The 16,211-nt window shown below is 48.1% G+C and overlaps 7 protein-coding genes across 11 annotated transcripts; 3 read left to right on the top strand and 4 right to left on the bottom strand.

Moving 5' to 3' along the window:
* Positions 1-674: 674 nt before the first annotated feature.
* ONS95_004233 (uncharacterized protein) lies at positions 675-3,594 on the top strand. Of its 2 annotated transcripts, XM_058497586.1 has the most exons (7): positions 675-1,101; positions 1,154-1,807; positions 1,858-1,960; positions 2,020-2,485; positions 2,547-2,721; positions 2,792-3,004; positions 3,070-3,594. In XM_058497586.1, the coding sequence occupies exons 2-7, from the start codon at positions 1,631-1,633 to the stop codon at positions 3,391-3,393; spliced, it is 1,458 nt and encodes a 485-aa protein (XP_058352312.1). In that variant the 5' UTR covers positions 675-1,101; positions 1,154-1,630; the 3' UTR covers positions 3,394-3,594. The 2 variants fall into 2 exon arrangements, with proteins under 2 accessions (XP_058352312.1, XP_058352313.1); XM_058497587.1 differs by having other exon boundaries at positions 1,161-1,807; positions 2,792-3,594.
* A 305-nt stretch (positions 3,595-3,899) lies between these two features.
* Positions 3,900-5,891, bottom strand: ONS95_004232 (uncharacterized protein). 4 transcript variants are annotated; one of them, XM_058497585.1, is made up of 5 exons: positions 4,934-5,891; positions 4,727-4,885; positions 4,650-4,675; positions 4,478-4,598; positions 3,900-4,420 (listed from the first exon to the last, which is right to left on the bottom strand). In XM_058497585.1, exons 1-5 carry the CDS (start codon positions 5,209-5,211, stop codon positions 3,925-3,927), a joined length of 1,080 nt encoding a protein of 359 aa, XP_058352311.1. In that variant the 5' UTR covers positions 5,212-5,891; the 3' UTR covers positions 3,900-3,924. The 4 variants fall into 4 exon arrangements, with proteins under 4 accessions (XP_058352311.1, XP_058352309.1, XP_058352310.1 ...); XM_058497583.1 differs by having other exon boundaries at positions 4,727-5,366; XM_058497584.1 differs by having other exon boundaries at positions 4,478-4,675; positions 4,934-5,366.
* An 863-nt stretch (positions 5,892-6,754) lies between these two features.
* On the top strand, positions 6,755-7,489 carry ONS95_004231 (uncharacterized protein; the record flags this gene model as incomplete). The annotated part of the gene is made up of 3 exons (XM_058497581.1): positions 6,755-6,853; positions 6,951-7,087; positions 7,138-7,489. 3 exons carry the CDS (start codon positions 6,755-6,757, stop codon positions 7,487-7,489), a joined length of 588 nt encoding a protein of 195 aa, XP_058352307.1.
* A 685-nt stretch (positions 7,490-8,174) lies between these two features.
* ONS95_004230 (uncharacterized protein) lies at positions 8,175-9,125 on the bottom strand (the record flags this gene model as incomplete). Its single annotated transcript, XM_058497580.1, has 2 exons — positions 8,175-8,800; positions 8,855-9,125. 2 exons carry the CDS (start codon positions 9,123-9,125, stop codon positions 8,175-8,177), a joined length of 897 nt encoding a protein of 298 aa, XP_058352306.1.
* Positions 9,126-10,200: 1,075 nt separating this feature from the next.
* Positions 10,201-10,860, bottom strand: ONS95_004229 (uncharacterized protein; the record flags this gene model as incomplete). Its single annotated transcript, XM_058497579.1, has 1 exon — positions 10,201-10,860. The coding sequence occupies one exon, from the start codon at positions 10,858-10,860 to the stop codon at positions 10,201-10,203; it is 660 nt and encodes a 219-aa protein (XP_058352305.1).
* Positions 10,861-11,975: 1,115 nt separating this feature from the next.
* ONS95_004228 (uncharacterized protein) lies at positions 11,976-14,372 on the bottom strand (the record flags this gene model as incomplete). The annotated part of the gene is made up of 8 exons (XM_058497578.1): positions 11,976-11,994; positions 12,102-12,697; positions 12,789-12,811; positions 12,863-13,134; positions 13,187-13,423; positions 13,516-14,061; positions 14,113-14,172; positions 14,221-14,372. The coding sequence occupies 8 exons, from the start codon at positions 14,370-14,372 to the stop codon at positions 11,976-11,978; spliced, it is 1,905 nt and encodes a 634-aa protein (XP_058352304.1).
* An 845-nt stretch (positions 14,373-15,217) lies between these two features.
* ONS95_004227 (uncharacterized protein) lies at positions 15,218-15,760 on the top strand (the record flags this gene model as incomplete). The annotated part of the gene is made up of 1 exon (XM_058497577.1): positions 15,218-15,760. The coding sequence occupies one exon, from the start codon at positions 15,218-15,220 to the stop codon at positions 15,758-15,760; it is 543 nt and encodes a 180-aa protein (XP_058352303.1).
* Positions 15,761-16,211: the final 451 nt, after the last annotated feature.

The raw sequence follows: 16,211 nt of genomic DNA, 5'->3' as shown, positions 1-16,211 counted from the left end.
TTAGTGATGTTCATTGATAGAAATTTAGGTGAAATAGTGCAAGTGTGTTCCCTCGAAAAGTCAAATCGAAACCTATTGGAGAACTTGTAGAACCTGAAGAACGAAAAGACTTGAGTCACTTTTGTTATTCGTTCAGATGCGAAGAATTTGATGTCATCGCCTGTACACAATACCCTGATGAGTTTTGGCTCTCATTGTATCTTGAACAGCCCCTGTGGTACTTGATAGTTCACCGCTACCCAACCTGAGTGGTATAATAGTGGAGCTGCCCAGAGCTAAGATCGGAAGAAGATACGAGCTGTTCAATTAAGCTAAGCGAAATGTAGAACATATAGCAGTGATTGTTGGCTGTCTTCCCAGCAGCAATGATTACTATGATCCCACGTATTCCTGGTCAGACCAAGAAGATCATCTCAACTCCCCATGCGTAGACTGACCCGCCCGTCAGCCATAGAGTGATAACTCCTTCATCTACTTCGAGTCCATGATTGGACGGTTGACGAATTGCAATGCCAAATCCTGTGTGCTAATCACCTTTCCAACACGGCTAACAGGCTGCCTTACAAGGTGGATACACATAGCATAAGTCTATCGAATGGTGCAATTCCAATATCATGACTACGTCGAAGTACTCCTATGATCCATGCTAACACGATGCTAGCCAAGTCCGAAAAGTTCTCGTCGGACATGTCTCCGCACTCCCCCGCATCGACCTCCACCAACCACCCCGCATCTGCCAGGTTCACCAGACGCAACCACACCGGAGCTTGAATCTCACGAACCTCCACAAAGTGGCAAGCTTATAACCTGCAGCAAGCTCATACACAAGCAACCAATCTAATCAGTGAAGGCGTGCCACCCCATCACCGGTCATCGCGATTCGATGACGACCCTCGCGCCGAGCAATGCCAACCCTTCTAAAGTAAAGCTAGAAACTCCCCTAGAAGGATTCGACGAAACCGGAATGCTTCTAGAAGGCCGCTAGAAAGGCACTAGAAGATCACTAGAAGCTGCTCCGCCACCTCCACCATCATCTCAGGCCACCTCGAGGCCACCAGGCTGGACATTCGCCGAACCATGAGAGGCACTACCCTGACTAGCGTAACTGACACACCTTGGCTCTCCTGTCAAGTCTCTCATCTGACGTTGGCAGCAACTAGACAAGAAAAGCCGTTTCTACTCTGCCGTCTTGTTGACATTGGCATGCAGATAGGTCGACGTGCCTCCTTGCTTTTGAAGTCGAGTTTATGGAGGAGTTGCTGAGGAAATCCAAGACTTCCCCGCGTGTCCAAGAACGCCCACGATAATTCTTGAAGCAAGTGGTGGCTGGGCGGACTTTCTAGTGGTGTTTGTTGATACGAGTAGGCGAGTAATGTGACTGTGACATCTCAGAATTACCATTTTTGATTTTGGGACCACCATGTGAGTGTTAGTGTTGCCAGCTTCGATGGCGATGCCTGGCAACAGATTTGCGGATCAGGAGAAATGTATATATGTCAGGGAAAGTCCCCAGACAAAATGCTGATCTGATTCAAGTCACCGAGAACAACTATTCTCTGACATCCATTTCACATTCTATTTTCCTTCTACACATATCAGTTCCCCATTACACTCAAGTTTGAAAGTCAACATGGCTACCGAAGTTAGAGATACCAAAGATGACATCGGTGTCAAAGGACCACAACAAATTGAATTCGCTGAAGAGGATTTGAAGAGACCTCAAGGAAAGGTTGATTACTCCGGTGCTCAGGAGAAGACTGATCCCAGAGAAATCGCCCTCGTGAAGAAGCTAGACAGATGGATCATGGTCAGTTAACCATCAGCGCTCACTTGAACTCCAACTAACATCATCCTCAGCCCATGCTATGGTCAATGTACTGGCTCAACTATCTTGACCGAAACGCCATTGCGCTGGCTCGCCTAAACAGACTCGAGGAGGAACTCAACCTCAAAGGCACAGGTGTGTACCGAACCGTAACTCAAACTTCAAAATGCACTCGCTAATACAGATCCACACAGAGTACCAAACATGTCTCAGCATCCTCTTCGTCGGCTACCTTCTCGGCCAAATCCCCTCCAACATGTTCCTCACCCGCACACGACCCAGTCGCTACATGGGCATCGCAATGATGGCCTGGGCTATCGTCAGCGCACTCACAGCCGTCGTCCACAACTATACCGGTCTCCTGCTCGTCCGTTTCTTCCTCGGATTGACGGAGGCTCCGTACTATCCCGGGGCAGTTTACATGTTGAGTATCTTTTACACAAGGAAGGAGATCGCTACTCGTATTGCGATTTTGTATACGGGGAACATTCTCGCTACGGCGTTTGCTGGCTTGATTGCTGCTGGTGTCTTCCATGGAATGGATCACACTGCTGGTCTTTCTGGATGGCAGTGGCTGTTTATCCTTCAGGGTATTGTGACCTTCTTGGTTGCAGTCATTGGGTTCTTCTGTCTTCCTGACTACCCATTGACCACAAGATGGTAAGTCAAAATCTTTCAACACTTCCCTAAAACAACCGAACAGCGACTGACTCAAGGGCAGGTTGACCCAAGAAGAGCGTCTCCTCGCTCATGCCCGTATGGAGGAAGACACTGTAGGCAACAAGGGCGACGCCAGCATCTGGGCCGGTCTCAGACAAGCCGTCTCCGACCCCGTCGTCTGGCTCTTCGCAGCCATGGCTCACATGCATCTGGCCGCCAACGGATTCAAGAACTTTGTAAGTCTCTCATCGGGCCACCATCACCATCACCATCCAAAGATGACAATACTAACAAGTCCGCGAACAGTTCCCAACCGTTGTTGAGACTCTCGATTTCGGCCGCACCATCACCCTCGTCCTCACTTGCCCACCATATCTCATCGCAGGCGCAAGCACGATCCTCGTATCTTGGTTGTCTGGGAAGTACAACGAGCGGACCTGGCACATCACTGCCTCCAAGTCCGTGGCTATTATTGGGTTCGTCATCGCCGCCACCACGAAACCGATCGGTGTGCGATATGTAAGTCCCTCTAACTAATTCATTCTCCCCAACTTCAAAAAACCCAAAACTAACAACCGCCCCAGTTCGCAATGGTCGTCTTCTGCATCGGCACCTACGCCGTCAACTCCCTCATCCTCGGCTGGGTCGGTTCGACCTGCGGACAAACCAAGGAGAAGAAAGCAGCTGCCATTGGTATCGTCTCTACCATCATGAATGCAAGCTTCATCTGGACTCCGTATCTGTGGCCCAAGAGCGATGCGCCACAGTACGGTATTGCGATGTATTCTTCTGCCGGGTTCTCGGCTGGGACGGCGATCACTGCTTGGATTGTGAAGTTTATTATGAAGAGACGGAATGCGAAGTTGAGGGCGTCGGAGAATGAGACGGACACTTTCTTTGTGTACTGATCTTGCATGTACTGGGGTATTTGGCTGTGGTTTGCTGGGATGATAGGCAGGGTGGGGTGATAATGGAGACCTGGATGGTATGGACAGATTATTGTGCCCCTTTTTTCTTGCTGTCTGTATCCTCTCCGTCGTCTCATAGAAGCTTTGATAGACTTATTATTAGCAGCCAGTCAGCAATACTACAAGGAATCGACTCCCACAGTGTTTCGAACCTTGCTTCAAACCTTGTTGTGCAACAAGCTTGACCAAGAGGCGTGGCTAAAATGGCAGAGCTTGTGTGTAAACCCAAATTCCGGATAAGTGTTGCTGAGGATGGTGGCTCGGTCGAGAGTTCATCGGAATTATACGGATCCATATCTCGTTCTTCTGGCTATTCTCTATCATCATATCATGCGCTTCATCCAATATGCAGCCACGGCCTTCAATGCTCTAGGGAGGAGGTGCTGGTTGAGTTGGCGTGTAATTTTTGAAGAAGCCAAGTCTGGACATAGATTTCAAATGTTTTTGCTTTTATTTGCATCGTGCTGCGCGCTATAGACAACATTTCTTCACATCTAAACCCGTAAAAGGCGGGCCAATCTCAATCTCCTCAGCAGGTCGTCGCTGATACTCAAAATACCCCTGCGGCACCGTGAGAAACTCATGCCCACTCCCCGAAGTCCCAGCACTTCCAAGAATTTCTCGATTTGCCGATTCACTATCCATCCTCTCCTCGATATGCCAGAGACTAACTCTCCGGTCACTGTTCACCCTGCTTGAATTTGACCTTCTCCTACTGGATGAGTTTGTTAATTGGGACTGTCTTCTTTCTGCTATGGATTTGTTGTGTGATCCGCCGAGTTGCATGTCGATGATCACTGCTTGGAAGAATGGTGCGTTGGCGACGACGATGGCGCAGGCTATTTCGATGCTGGCCCACATTGAGCGGATGGCTTGGGCGTCGTCGCGGAGAATGAGTGGTAGCCGGACGATTGTGGTGATGATGATTAGGGAGCCGAGAGTGAATAGTATACCCAAGCGTAGAAATCTTAAGGGGCACATAGGTTTAGTGATGAGGTTGGGCGAGATGTGAAGTGAGACCTACTTGTAGAAGTCCAGCCCAGCCTGTCTGAGAAATGACAGCGGGAATATGATGAGAGCAAGATCGGTGACAATGTTTGCGACAGCCATACTGATCAGATTGAGTCTGGCTCGCCTGCATTGAGCTGAAATATCTCGTCAGCTTCATTTGGATAAGGTTCATGGCATCAAATTACCTCCTGCGGGGTCATGATTCCACATTCTGTTGTGAACTTAGCACATAGTCAAAGACATCTCAGTAGAAATAACTTACAGCTTCATCGGTCGACACTCTAGAAGAGTGAGTAGCACGATCATGATGAACGTGGCATAAAGAGCAGCTCGGATCCATAGTCCGATCTTGCGATACATGGGCAAGTTCTTGCAGATCCGGAGGTAGAGTTCCAAAAGACACATTTTCATACACCAAAGGCTGGAAAGTCAACACAGGAATCAAGACTTTCCACGGAGCGTAACTCACAATAAGGCATAGAATATTCGCGCCGGCAACAGCAACTTCATGGCAGTCTCATAGGAGCTGGGATGGCGAGAAGCAGAATCCGACCACGAAACACAGAGCGCCCGTCCCAAAAGGGGGAAGAAGGCCATCCCCATCCAGATATCATCGATATGCCATCTCCTGTGACAAGACACATGGATCTTGCAGCGATACACGATCCTGTACGTCGTTCTCGTCGCGATGCAGATGAGGCATATCACGGACGTGACTATGACCCCTAAGACTCGCCCGCTGGTCATGGAGTGGGGCTTCGAGGAGTGCCAGCACGCGCAGACGCGTGCTGCTATGCACTATCGGTACTGCAGTAGAGCATGTGTTCCTTATCCTGGGGGTTCTGGGTTGGCATTCAAGAGCATCGTCATATATCAGGAAAAAGACAAGACAAGACAAAGACAAGACAAGAGAAGGAGAAGAGCCCCAGCCCCCCTTTCATACTCGGGGGAAGGAAATTTTCCCCCGCATCCCACTCCTCCGACCCCACACGCCATAATACAGTACTGTCCAGATGTCCAGATGTCATGTCTTGGCCGGGGGGCGCTGCTCAGGCGTGCAAAAACTACTTAGCAAATCAAGGGGCTGTCCATAATTAAAAATACACGCGTGAGGACAGAAGCTGCGCGCAAACCGCAAACCCACCGCAAACCGCGAGCCGTCTCTGTTGTGTCGATCTTAGCTTCGGCGCTATTTGTCTGGGATGAGGTGGAGTTGAATGGAGTGGAGTGGAGTGGAGTGGAGTGGAGTGGGACCTCTCCTGACTGGCAGGCAGTGGCAGGCAGTGGCAGCGCTGGCCCATCCAAGACGCCGGGTTGGGAAAAATCTGGTTGGGGAGTTCCCACTGCCCAGCACCTCGTCCCGCACCTCTTGGCGGGTACTTTTTCTCTTTCGCTGGGTGCCTCGAGGGACCCCATCATTTATCTTGGCATGATGTCAACTGTCGTTAAGATCTCTTGACAGTGAAGAAGAATGTTGCCCAGTTCCATACAGTACTTCCCGGCTGCACCGAAGCGACTGCTTGCACCTCCGTGCCGCCGGGAGAAATACAAATTCACGTGAGCAGTTCCATCATACCTGGGTAAATCTATATGTAGATATTCCTGCAGCTGAACCCCGACGTCTCATGAGTAGAAATGAAATGACAGGAGTCAAATGAATGCAATTGAACTGCAGCAGAAGCGGTGTGGTACTTTCGTCCAAGCAATTGAACTCTAAATACGGCATACAGGTCTGGTAAATCGAGCCGACCCCCTCGAGCCCCATTTTCTTTTCGGTTAGCACCGAAGCGAGACCCACTTGTCCAAACACTAAATGGTTCGCTACCATTCGTGAGTTTTGCTTGGATATCTTGCATCACAACATTGATGATAGAGGTTGACATATATATGAGGAGTAGTACCTCAGAATACTTACGTATAGTCACCCACTCCAATCGTTGGCTCTCGACTGCTCGCTCCTACGACACACTTCTTAAAGTGGAGTCATGCTCGTAACATTTCCCATACAGTGTCTGCTGTCTCTGAACTAAACGGTGGTAAAATAGAATATTGTTGGTGTAAATTTGAAAATGGACTGGCAGAAGCGAGCTACTCTAAGTGCCAAGATAAGAAGCAGATAATTCAAACGGATGATATCCCTACTCTCGAATTTCACAAGTAACATTCTACATTTCGATATAACGTGAACATCCAAGTCATCGATGCACCGTCGTCAATATTGAGTAATCTTCTTTCGGCATTCGAATCGATATCCAAGACAACACAATCCGAACTACACTCCTTTCCCAAAATGCCCGAACCAATCATCCACATCAACGGCTGGCCCGGCGTGGGAAAACACACAATTGCCAAGGAACTTCAAAGACAAATGTCTGGAAATGGTCGCGTGGTAAGTGCATCCCTCCTTTGAGCTTCTCATTACCATGTAGAGAAACGCAGCAGTAACTGTCAAAACTTTCAGCGAATATTAATTGACCAATTTACAGATTCATAACCACCTTCTCATCGACCCCGCAGGAGCAATCATGCCTCGCTCCGCTCCAGGATACAAACCCCTCCGTCGCAAGTTCCGAGAGGTAGTCTTCGATTCTTTAGCAACAGACTCAGACACATTCGGCTATACGTGAGTCCCTCAAACTTCTCCAATATAAACACACTTTAACAGCTTTTCAGATACATCTTCACAGACTGCCAATCCGACACAGACGGTGGGCCCGAAGTCGTGAACGAGTATGCGGAGGCAGCGAAATCTCGAGGATGCATTTTCATCCCTGTCGTTTTGACTTGTGACTACGAAGTCAATGAGGAGAGGATGATATCTCAGGAGAGGAAGGACTTGGTTGCGGGAGGGAAGGGTATGACGCTTGATACGACGATACTACAAAGAGTTCACGAACATATGACGATTTTTAAGTTCCCGTGTGCGGAGCTCTTGGAGTTGGATGTTACGGAGTTGAGTGCGGAGGAAGCTGCTGCGAGGATTTTGGAGCATATGAGGGGAATTGAATGGCTGGGTGAGGAATGAGAATGAGCTTGAGCATGGACGCAAGTTTATTAGTGGTGTGATTTCTTCGGCGTGCAGCCTAAATGGGAACTGAAATTGGAGCAGCTCCAAACTTTGGGGATGTATGAGAGGTATGCAGCGTTGCAAATTTTCAAATGCCGGAGCATCACTGCTGAGCATTAGTGGAGTGTCGTCTGAGAGAGCGAGAGACGAGCATAAGTGTGTGAGATGATACGCAGAATCTCATGGGTAAAGGGAAGAGATATATAGCAGACGATGGCGATAATTCTCACAAGAAGTGGATAGTCAGGATGTAGCATGTCTCTGCTTGTTAGTTCTCGAGTAATCTTCACTTGCGAAGCGAGAGACCTACTTCGTTGAGACGATTCAGACCTTCTTTTGACGGCTTTACAGAAAGCTAATAGACTTACGCGGTCAAAACCGAAGGCATTGAGCTTCTTAGAAAGGTTGTACTGGCGAGTATGCTTATACGGGAGAACGTTCGAAAGGAAAGATACAATTGGTGTTAGTCCAGTATACAGAGCTGTGTGTCATCTTTTGCTCAATGCAGGAATAATATAACAGATTCTGTTGAGTTACATTTAACACAGGTCTATATGAAAATATATAAATTTACAAAAACAATCATATACTTCTCAAACTCCCAAACTCCCTGCTTTAAAATATCCACTCCACCCCGCCCTCGTCAGCTATAATCTCCATGCACCACATTAACCGTAACATTATTCGCATTTCCATCCCGCCTTCTGTATGGCTCATACGCAGGTGGTAATCCCGATTCATTGTACATCAAGACTCCCATCTCGTTACGCTCCCCAGGCAGCAACGGCGAAGCATACCGCACCTCCCGACGCCGCCTCCTGATCCGACAACCCACCATAGCAAGCAGCAGAATTGCTACAACTATCGCGGCTCCAATCCCAACCTTGATACCCAAGCTCCAATTGCTGAATGAACCCAGACTATGACTCGTGCCACTGCCACTGCCGGTGCTCGTCGGAGCAAGACTCGGATTCGTCTGAGTTGCGCCGCTTCCACCTCCTCCTGTCGCTGTCGCAGTTCGATTTCCGCCTGTTGTCGGTGTTGGTAATGGCGTTAGAGTCCCAACTTGGGCCATGACTGTTGCCAGCAGGGAAGCGGGGACGTGTTGATCTGCTGGCTCGCATAACCCGCCACTCTTCCCACTTGAAGGATTTACGCCGAGCATGCCCGGCTCGCAGCAGAAGAATCCTGATGGGTATTGGATGAACATTGTCCATATGCTGTTTGAGCAACGAGGGAAGTTGAGGACAGCGGTCTGACAATCGGCGCCTGGGAAATGATTAGCATGCTGGTTCGTGATGATGAGTTTTGGAATGGACGTACTTGTTGGGCAGCAGTAACTTGCGTATACTGAACCACTCCAAGTACATGTCTGACCGGATGGGCAACATGCTGGGTTTTGTGCTGTGGAAGAGCATGATTCGGAGGCGGAAGCGGGACATGAGGGCGATGCTGTCCCGATCAGAGCGAGAGGCCAGCCGCCTTGGTATTCTGCTCTTGACGATAAATGCTGGACTGCAGGCTGGGCTAGGGACCTTGCATTGACAGTTGAGAACAGGCAGAGAAATAATGATAATGCGAGAATGATGGCCATTGCAAGAGAAAATTGTGTTGCTGCTGAATAGTGACGAAGGGACTCACGTCGTCAAAATATATCGTGTAGTACCACACATTGTGACCACGGCTGCAATATAGAAGGAACGGGCTATGTCATCGTTCAAGAGGCTGTGTGATACGATATAACGGCTAGTATCAGACGCTTTTGGCGTGGCTTCTGAATAATGTGCCGCGAGCTTTGGTGAGGTCTCAAAATGTGGAGGGGCTGAGCTTGCCAAGCCGCTCGCTTAAGCCGCTCAAGGCAGACTTGACTGTTTATTCTCCTGGATGAAGCGACTGTCCGATTGTCGGAACGCTTGAGACAGTGTTGCAGTAATGCGCGCTTTCGAGCGGTTCAATGAAAGTTGAGATCAATGCAAAAAATTTTCGCCCATAAGACAACATCTTCTGGGTAGAGGCTTTGAGAAGGTCCATCGTGAGTCACATGCCACTTGCGAATGGGATCGGCTTAAGCCAGTGTGCCGAATCCTTCAAGTGGAAGTCGGATAGAAACACGCGACAAAGCTTGCCTATTTCGCTTGAGAAATACTGGTCAGCTAGTCGACCTACGTAAATTTAGTTGAGCCAAATTGTGACTGGCGGAGAAACTGAATACCTACGGCCAGGTTTTAAAAATCATATGGTTGGCAAGCGACCAGACGCTGACGAAGGCTCAGACACTTGATGATCATACTTCTCCGTACTTGGATCATTCTCTTCCTCTCAGTGGATGACCGAGTAGTCGTGTTGAATGCTGATTCTCCTGGAGCTGGTTACCAAGTGATGCTGATCAGAACACCACCTAAAGTGGCCGGATTCAAGTTTTGAGGATCATATCAAGGCCAGAAGGAGTACAAGTGAGCTGCGACACGATAGATATTACCTAGATATTACCACACTCTGTAACAAGACGATGTCTCACAGATATCTGGGGTGTCAGCTGACAGTGATACGCCTCTATTCCTTACTCAATTTATCCTGCCCAGTTCCGTTGCGGGCTTAACATACGATGAAAAGATACACACTTAGCTATAGAAGAAGTATTTTGAACAGTTTTAGGGAAGGCATATCCTCTAACCATAGCGAAATCCCCCGCACGTGGAAATGGAAAAGTCGGGGAAATCAGTCCCATCATCCTTCATCTGCTTTCTCAAATCTTCTTGTTCAAAACTCATGCTTTCAAGAGTAAACTTCAGCGTATGGTACCGACATTGGCTCCTCACTTTCTCCAGGTAAGTCTCGTCATTCGTCCCGTTTTCATCATCTTCCTGGTCGGATGGCGGCCAGATCACTGCTAGAGCTTTGAGATTAGGCATGTATTCCATATATGGCTCCTCACTTGCTTTCCAACCTTGCTTGAAAATCTGTGTCTCCAATGCATCCGATATGTTGGCGCCTATTGAGTAGTCCTGGTTGTGTTTGATGTGCCGGAGTATTGTGTCAACTGTTTCTGCACGTGTAGTGCCTGGAGTAATCTGCTTCATCACAGGCGTACGCAAAACCGTGGTCTTTGAGTTCGGCTTCATGATTGAGGGATCAATAACGATGGTCAAGTCTTCATTGGAGGCGATGCACAGAAGTGACATCCATAGGCTGTCTCCGTTCACAGTTCCCACAAGCCAGCACCGCCAGTCAATAGCATAGTGCCGAACACCTTTCAAAAAGAGGCCAAACTCTTCATATGTACGACTCCACTCGTTTCTAGGAACTCCCGAGCCAGGCGGTGCAGCCATGGATATACATCTTAGAAACAAAAAGTCTTCGATGAGTCCATCGGCAAAGTATATTGTGTCGTATAACTTGTTCACGTATATGAAGGTTCCATCATTCTTGTGAGGGCGATTCGGACTCGCACAAGGCCACAACGCCCAATAATTCAGCGCTTGAGCCCTCGAATATTGGCAGGAGTGTAGAAGGCTTGGGACGGCGAGTCTTGATGGTGCTAGGATGCGGAGAGTTGCCGGTCTACTGGGTGGTTTTGCATTCAATATTTTCGGTCTCGGATCTTTGGCTATTCTCTGTACTCAGGCGTGGGTGCTTCCATGTTCCACGCAGCTATATGTCCATATCCTGGTCTGGATTCGAGGGGTAGTGCACCAAAATGGGTGAAAGTCGGTGCGGTTGCCGCCTTTGAAGTGCGCCGAGTGGAGGACCTGAACGAGCATAGGTTTAGCAAGCTATACAACACAGAACAAAATATTAGGATATTGGACCTATACCTTCTAGACATGGAGAAAGCTAGGTGCTGAGTTTAGTAAATTTGATCGGAGCAGAAACGAAGGAAATTTACGCGTTGAGGTTGACGCGATGATCTGCACTGAAACTGGATCGGATGCAGTCTGCAAGACGCTGGCACGTGCTGATTTCAGGGGTCCTGGCCATCAAAATACAGGGTTCTTCGGGCAGTTCTCGCCTATGATCATGATTACTTGAGGTGCTTGGACAGTGCCTGCAAAATGTTGTGCTATTAAAACATGTATGCAGAGAAATCAATACATTGTGATCGAACGTGGCATGAGATTCGCGATTGATGTGGGAGAATGTGTATAGATGCTCCTTGCAATGCTGCGCAGTCTCACGCATCTGTTTTGAGAGAGAACTGTCCCAGTTTCCATACAACTTGGTGGTATTGTTTCTCGCAGGTCGTTGTGTTGTGCTGAGGGACTCATCGGCGCACACCCGACTACAGTGGCAAAGCGTGTGGCGATACATTGACCTGTGCGGGTATAATTGAGGCGATGCTTTCAGTGAAGAGAGAGAAGCAGACTGAATTGATAAATGTGATATTCAGTTGCTGTTGTGGACATGCTGGAGGTTTGCTCCGTTGGCTGACATGACCGTGGATTATTTAATAAGGCGTCATAAACCTTGCAATCGGGTTAGAAACTGACTTTTTGCAGCACATCATGTAGAGTATTGACGGTGCAGATTGAACACCAATTAGGTCTTAATTCTGGGAGAGAAATCAACTCACCAGTCATCATCCCCATCGAACATGGTTTGCCAGAAGTTATCGTCAGGCTCAATGGTGAAAGGATTTGAGTTGAGCTGAGACATTTCGGGGTCGAAACTTGTCTGGTGAAGTCGGCTGCCAGCTTGTGGCGATTGATGTGGCTCTCGACCCTCGCAAAGAGGATTCCCAGATTGTGTTCGGGGCTGTGATCTCGACGACGGCTTTCCGTGAGCCTTCACGCGGCGCATCTGTTGCACATATCGATCAAATATTTCATACTCCCCGTGAGGCGTGCGGCGTTGTAGAATAGCTTCAAACTTGCCGATGACACGATCGAGTGCGTTTGCGCAGTCGAGAACTTCGTGGACATGCCGGGTATCCCAGCCTTCAGTTTTATAGGCTGCGAGCTTTGCTCCAAGAATAAGGACATATCCCGCAAATATCCATCGGAAGTAGGCAAAGCTTGTTGCAAACGGAGATCCGTTGGAGAAGTGACTATCGAAAAATGTTTTGACGGCCGTAAGGCATGAGTACAAAAGATTTAGATGATATGCTTTGTCAGAGTCCAGGTGAAATGAACGATACAGGCTGACCTCGAAAAGAGAGATTTCGGCCATCTGCGAATGGAATGAGCTTCATGTAACAGGATCTTCTGCAGAGGCACTACCCGGGAAGTGAATGCCAGTACAGGACAGAGGGAAAACTGACCTGGAAACAAACTACGAATGTAACTAACGAGATCCATTAGCTTATACAACAGCGAATTTCTACTTAATGCTTACAGTCTTCAGCAGCATTCAACGACATATTTTGCCTGATATTTTGCAGCTCAGTATGCAGTGACTGGATGAACATTTTCACAGGGGCAGTACTCAGTCCCAGATTTGGGTCAGTGAACGCCGTGCTAATTTTCAGCACAACATTTTGGACTGATATCAGTGGGAATATGAGCAGATCGGACTCGTACTCTCGCAACTCAGTCAAAGTTCTGCAAATGTGGTCCAGGTGTTGAGTATACTGAACAGGCTCATTCCTTCTGCAGCTCGAAGTTGTTCTGCGGAAGTTCGTTAATTATTTGTGCCACATGCGCAGACAAATTAACTTACATGGCTGACAGAAAGAAACAGCCTGCAAGAGCTCTCCATTCTTCTAAGGTTCTTGAAGTTACTACAGATTCTTCTGGATCATACTGCTGCTTGGTGACACCGTCCGGTCCGTCGAGCCAAATTTTTGGGCGACCTTTAGGAGTGTGCGTCCTGTGGTAACCAAGGTTCACTGCCAAGGTCCTAGCAAGTGAGAGAAGATTGAGTACCTGGGGGTTCGCAACAGAGTGATAGTGATACCTGATAGGCTCAGGTCAATCCTGCAAATGAAAAACGTGTCACATGTCTTGGGAACTCGTTCAAGTGCCAAAGATGAAGGCCGGCGGACTAACCAAGTCAGATGCACTAGTAATGCTTGGAGTAGATCTAAACTCTTCTCGGCCCTGAGCATGATCCTCGAAGCAAATTCTTCCATCAATTTCCACCCAAGTGCTTCTTGCCGTAGTGGATATTGATACGAAGCAGCTGTCATGATAGCCTTCCATAACATAGGTCGCTCTCGGCGAAGGCTCTCGGACGTCGCATCTGGAGGAATAACAACAAACGGAAGTTGACTAGCTTGCTGTGTCCTGTACTCAAGTAGCAGGAACGATGCTTCCCGATTTTCAAAGTCGAAGTTATACACTTGTGGTTGAGCAACATAACTGTCATACGCAACATGGGATGATGAATTATTCGAGACGAAGTTCTGTGGAGAGAATCTAGGTGATTCAGTGGATGTGGTGATATTGGACGGAGGTGACATGATACGAAGTCGATGAGGTGCGGCGGGGGATTTTGGCGGGGACGACGAAGAGCCCGAACGCTGTTCCTCACGATTCGGGCCGCTCAAGAGTTCCACAAGAGTATCAAGTTTTCGCTCCAGATGAGCAACATGTCTAAAAACAAGTGTAAGAAAGTGACTATAGGTGATATGGTAAGTAACCCACGTCGGTCGCTTCTTCGTCGGTGTAGACGATGGTTGGCAGATTTTATTCAGACGGTGACATCTGTCTGCCGTCAGCGGATCAATCTTGAGCAAGTATCTTAGGAGGTACCTATTGCATTTCCCCTTTTGGGGATTTGGTACGCATTTAACCTTTGCTTTTACACAAGTACCGCAAGCTCTAAGTCCCATTTGCCTGATACCAACCATCTCGGTCCCAGAGCTCCCAGAACGGGCTGGCACATCCATATCCATTGATGACATGTCAAAACGGGTCTTATAAGAATTATTGCTGTATAAATAAGATTCGCGGCCTTACAAATTTGGACCGGGTTCCGTCTTCCGCGGGATTAATGACAGCTACGAGCATTGCGTTGCAGAGCAGAACAGGTTGGTGATGTCGTTAGAAGACTCTAACGCGGGAGCGGCAGTCCATTCCCGCTCGGCTGACTGATCGCCCTCGCTAAACAAATATTTGATATCGGAAAGCCGTTGAGTGGATGCAACTAGATGAAAGATACACAAAGGCATTTCCCGCCTCTTTTGGAAGGGCATGACTGTTGACGATTGGGGCTTCGAACGATCGTTGAAACAGAACTCATCACGTGAAATGCATACCTTGGCTCCATTACCCGCGGCCGGTGCCCAGCTTCGCCTGTCTTTTCACTATTTCCTACCCGTACGAAAATGACGTTAGACAGGATTTTCCAAATCGGATTCTCTTCCGGAAAGCCTTCATGTGAAATCATCAGATGCCACGTTTCAAATCAATAACTATGCATCCGACGACTAGCAAAACGGCATCATGGCTCTTCTGCCTCCGTTCGCCCCTGACTCTCGGCGAAGGCGATATTAGTTACAAATGAGGGAACACAGAAAGGTCACAATTACATGGCTGAGGATCGATCAGAATTGATCAAATATATCACTTTAATAAGCGGTCAGGATAAGTGTTCGCACAACCTTTGATAACGATGGTCTAACGAGAAACATTCAGAGATAAAAGGGTCGCCCTCACGCATTTCCCATGAACAATTGCACAGCAGTGTTCCATTTCATCTACTTTTATAAATCTTCTGTCCTCCATACACAAAAGCTCTTCCAAACCGATGCCCAATATGCTTGCGATCAAGTACCTATTGGTTTTCGTCCCAGCAACTCTTGGGCTTATCTCTGGGCGCGATTTTGGTGTCATTGTTAACGACCTTGTTAGCATTGACAACAAAGTCAAACCTCTCACCACCATGATTCAGAACTGGTCATCTGCAAACGGTCTTGGTATCCTTGGCGCAGCTCCTATCCTCACAGCTTCACAAGCTCTCGAGTCGACAGCTCGCACTGCAACTACACATGCTACGCAATCGCCTCAGCTTACTGTAGAGCAATCCAACAACCTTGGCATCCTTATCAACACCCTTAAGACGGATACATCTGCTCTACTCGTTGCCATGAAGAGCAAGAAGACGGATTTCGGAAACGTCGGAGCTCTTTCGATCGTCAGAAACTCGATCGCATCGCTGACAGCTACCCAAGACGGATACTCCACTGCTCTCATCAATATCACGCCAGATGTCAACAAGCCAAAAGGGGAGCAGGATAAAGCAGAATTCGATTCTTACTTTGCGGACGCTGCTCTATACTACAGTAACTAGGCCTGAGTACAAGTATTCCATAGCTAGGCGAGGGTTTGACATTGCGTATCTGACTGTATGTGTGGGCTATGGCTAGGATGGAACGTAATCGTTTTAGCAATGGTGCTTGAGAATTGGTTGTAGTCTTAGTAGAATGATTCTGTTCAAGCTGGCTCCAGTCCATGGAAATATGCATCTGCACTCTGCCTTGGGAATGTATACGCGATGGTCAATAAAGGGCTCGGCTGTCCATATCAACAGGTGATCAACCTACAAACTTTTTAAAAAGCAAAGCAGCCAGTAATATTCTTTCTGGGTCGTCTATGAATGACCTTGTAGATTATTGTGTGATAATCCCTCAGACTCAATGGTTATCTGCTCTACTGTGTGCATTTAAGGGGTCTCATTAGGTGGGCTGTGATTGGCTGCCCTGTCTAGCGCGTCACTGGCAACCGTGCGGGCGCCGCGCATT

Source organism: Cadophora gregata (genome assembly GCF_030347475.1).
Source record: "Cadophora gregata isolate MNR1 chromosome Unknown scaffold_14, whole genome shotgun sequence".
Classification (NCBI taxonomy): Eukaryota; Fungi; Ascomycota; class Leotiomycetes; order Helotiales; family Ploettnerulaceae; genus Cadophora; species Cadophora gregata.
This window is presented reverse-complemented; position numbering and strand designations above follow the sequence as displayed.

Coding starts and splice junctions, on each gene's coding strand:
- ONS95_004233 (XM_058497586.1), top strand. CDS start 1,631: ATGGCTACCGAAGTTAGAGATACCAAAGATGACATCGGTGTCAAAGGA. Junction 1,808..1,857: donor AGCTAGACAGATGGATCATG/GTCAGTTAACCA, acceptor CATCATCCTCAG/CCCATGCTATGGTCAATGTA. Junction 1,961..2,019: donor ACTCAACCTCAAAGGCACAG/GTGTGTACCGAA, acceptor AGATCCACACAG/AGTACCAAACATGTCTCAGC.
- ONS95_004232 (XM_058497585.1), bottom strand. CDS start 5,211: ATGACCAGCGGGCGAGTCTTAGGGGTCATAGTCACGTCCGTGATATGC. Junction 4,886..4,933: donor CGAATATTCTATGCCTTATT/GTGAGTTACGCT, acceptor TTGACTTTCCAG/CCTTTGGTGTATGAAAATGT. Junction 4,599..4,649: donor GAATCATGACCCCGCAGGAG/GTAATTTGATGC, acceptor GAGATATTTCAG/CTCAATGCAGGCGAGCCAGA.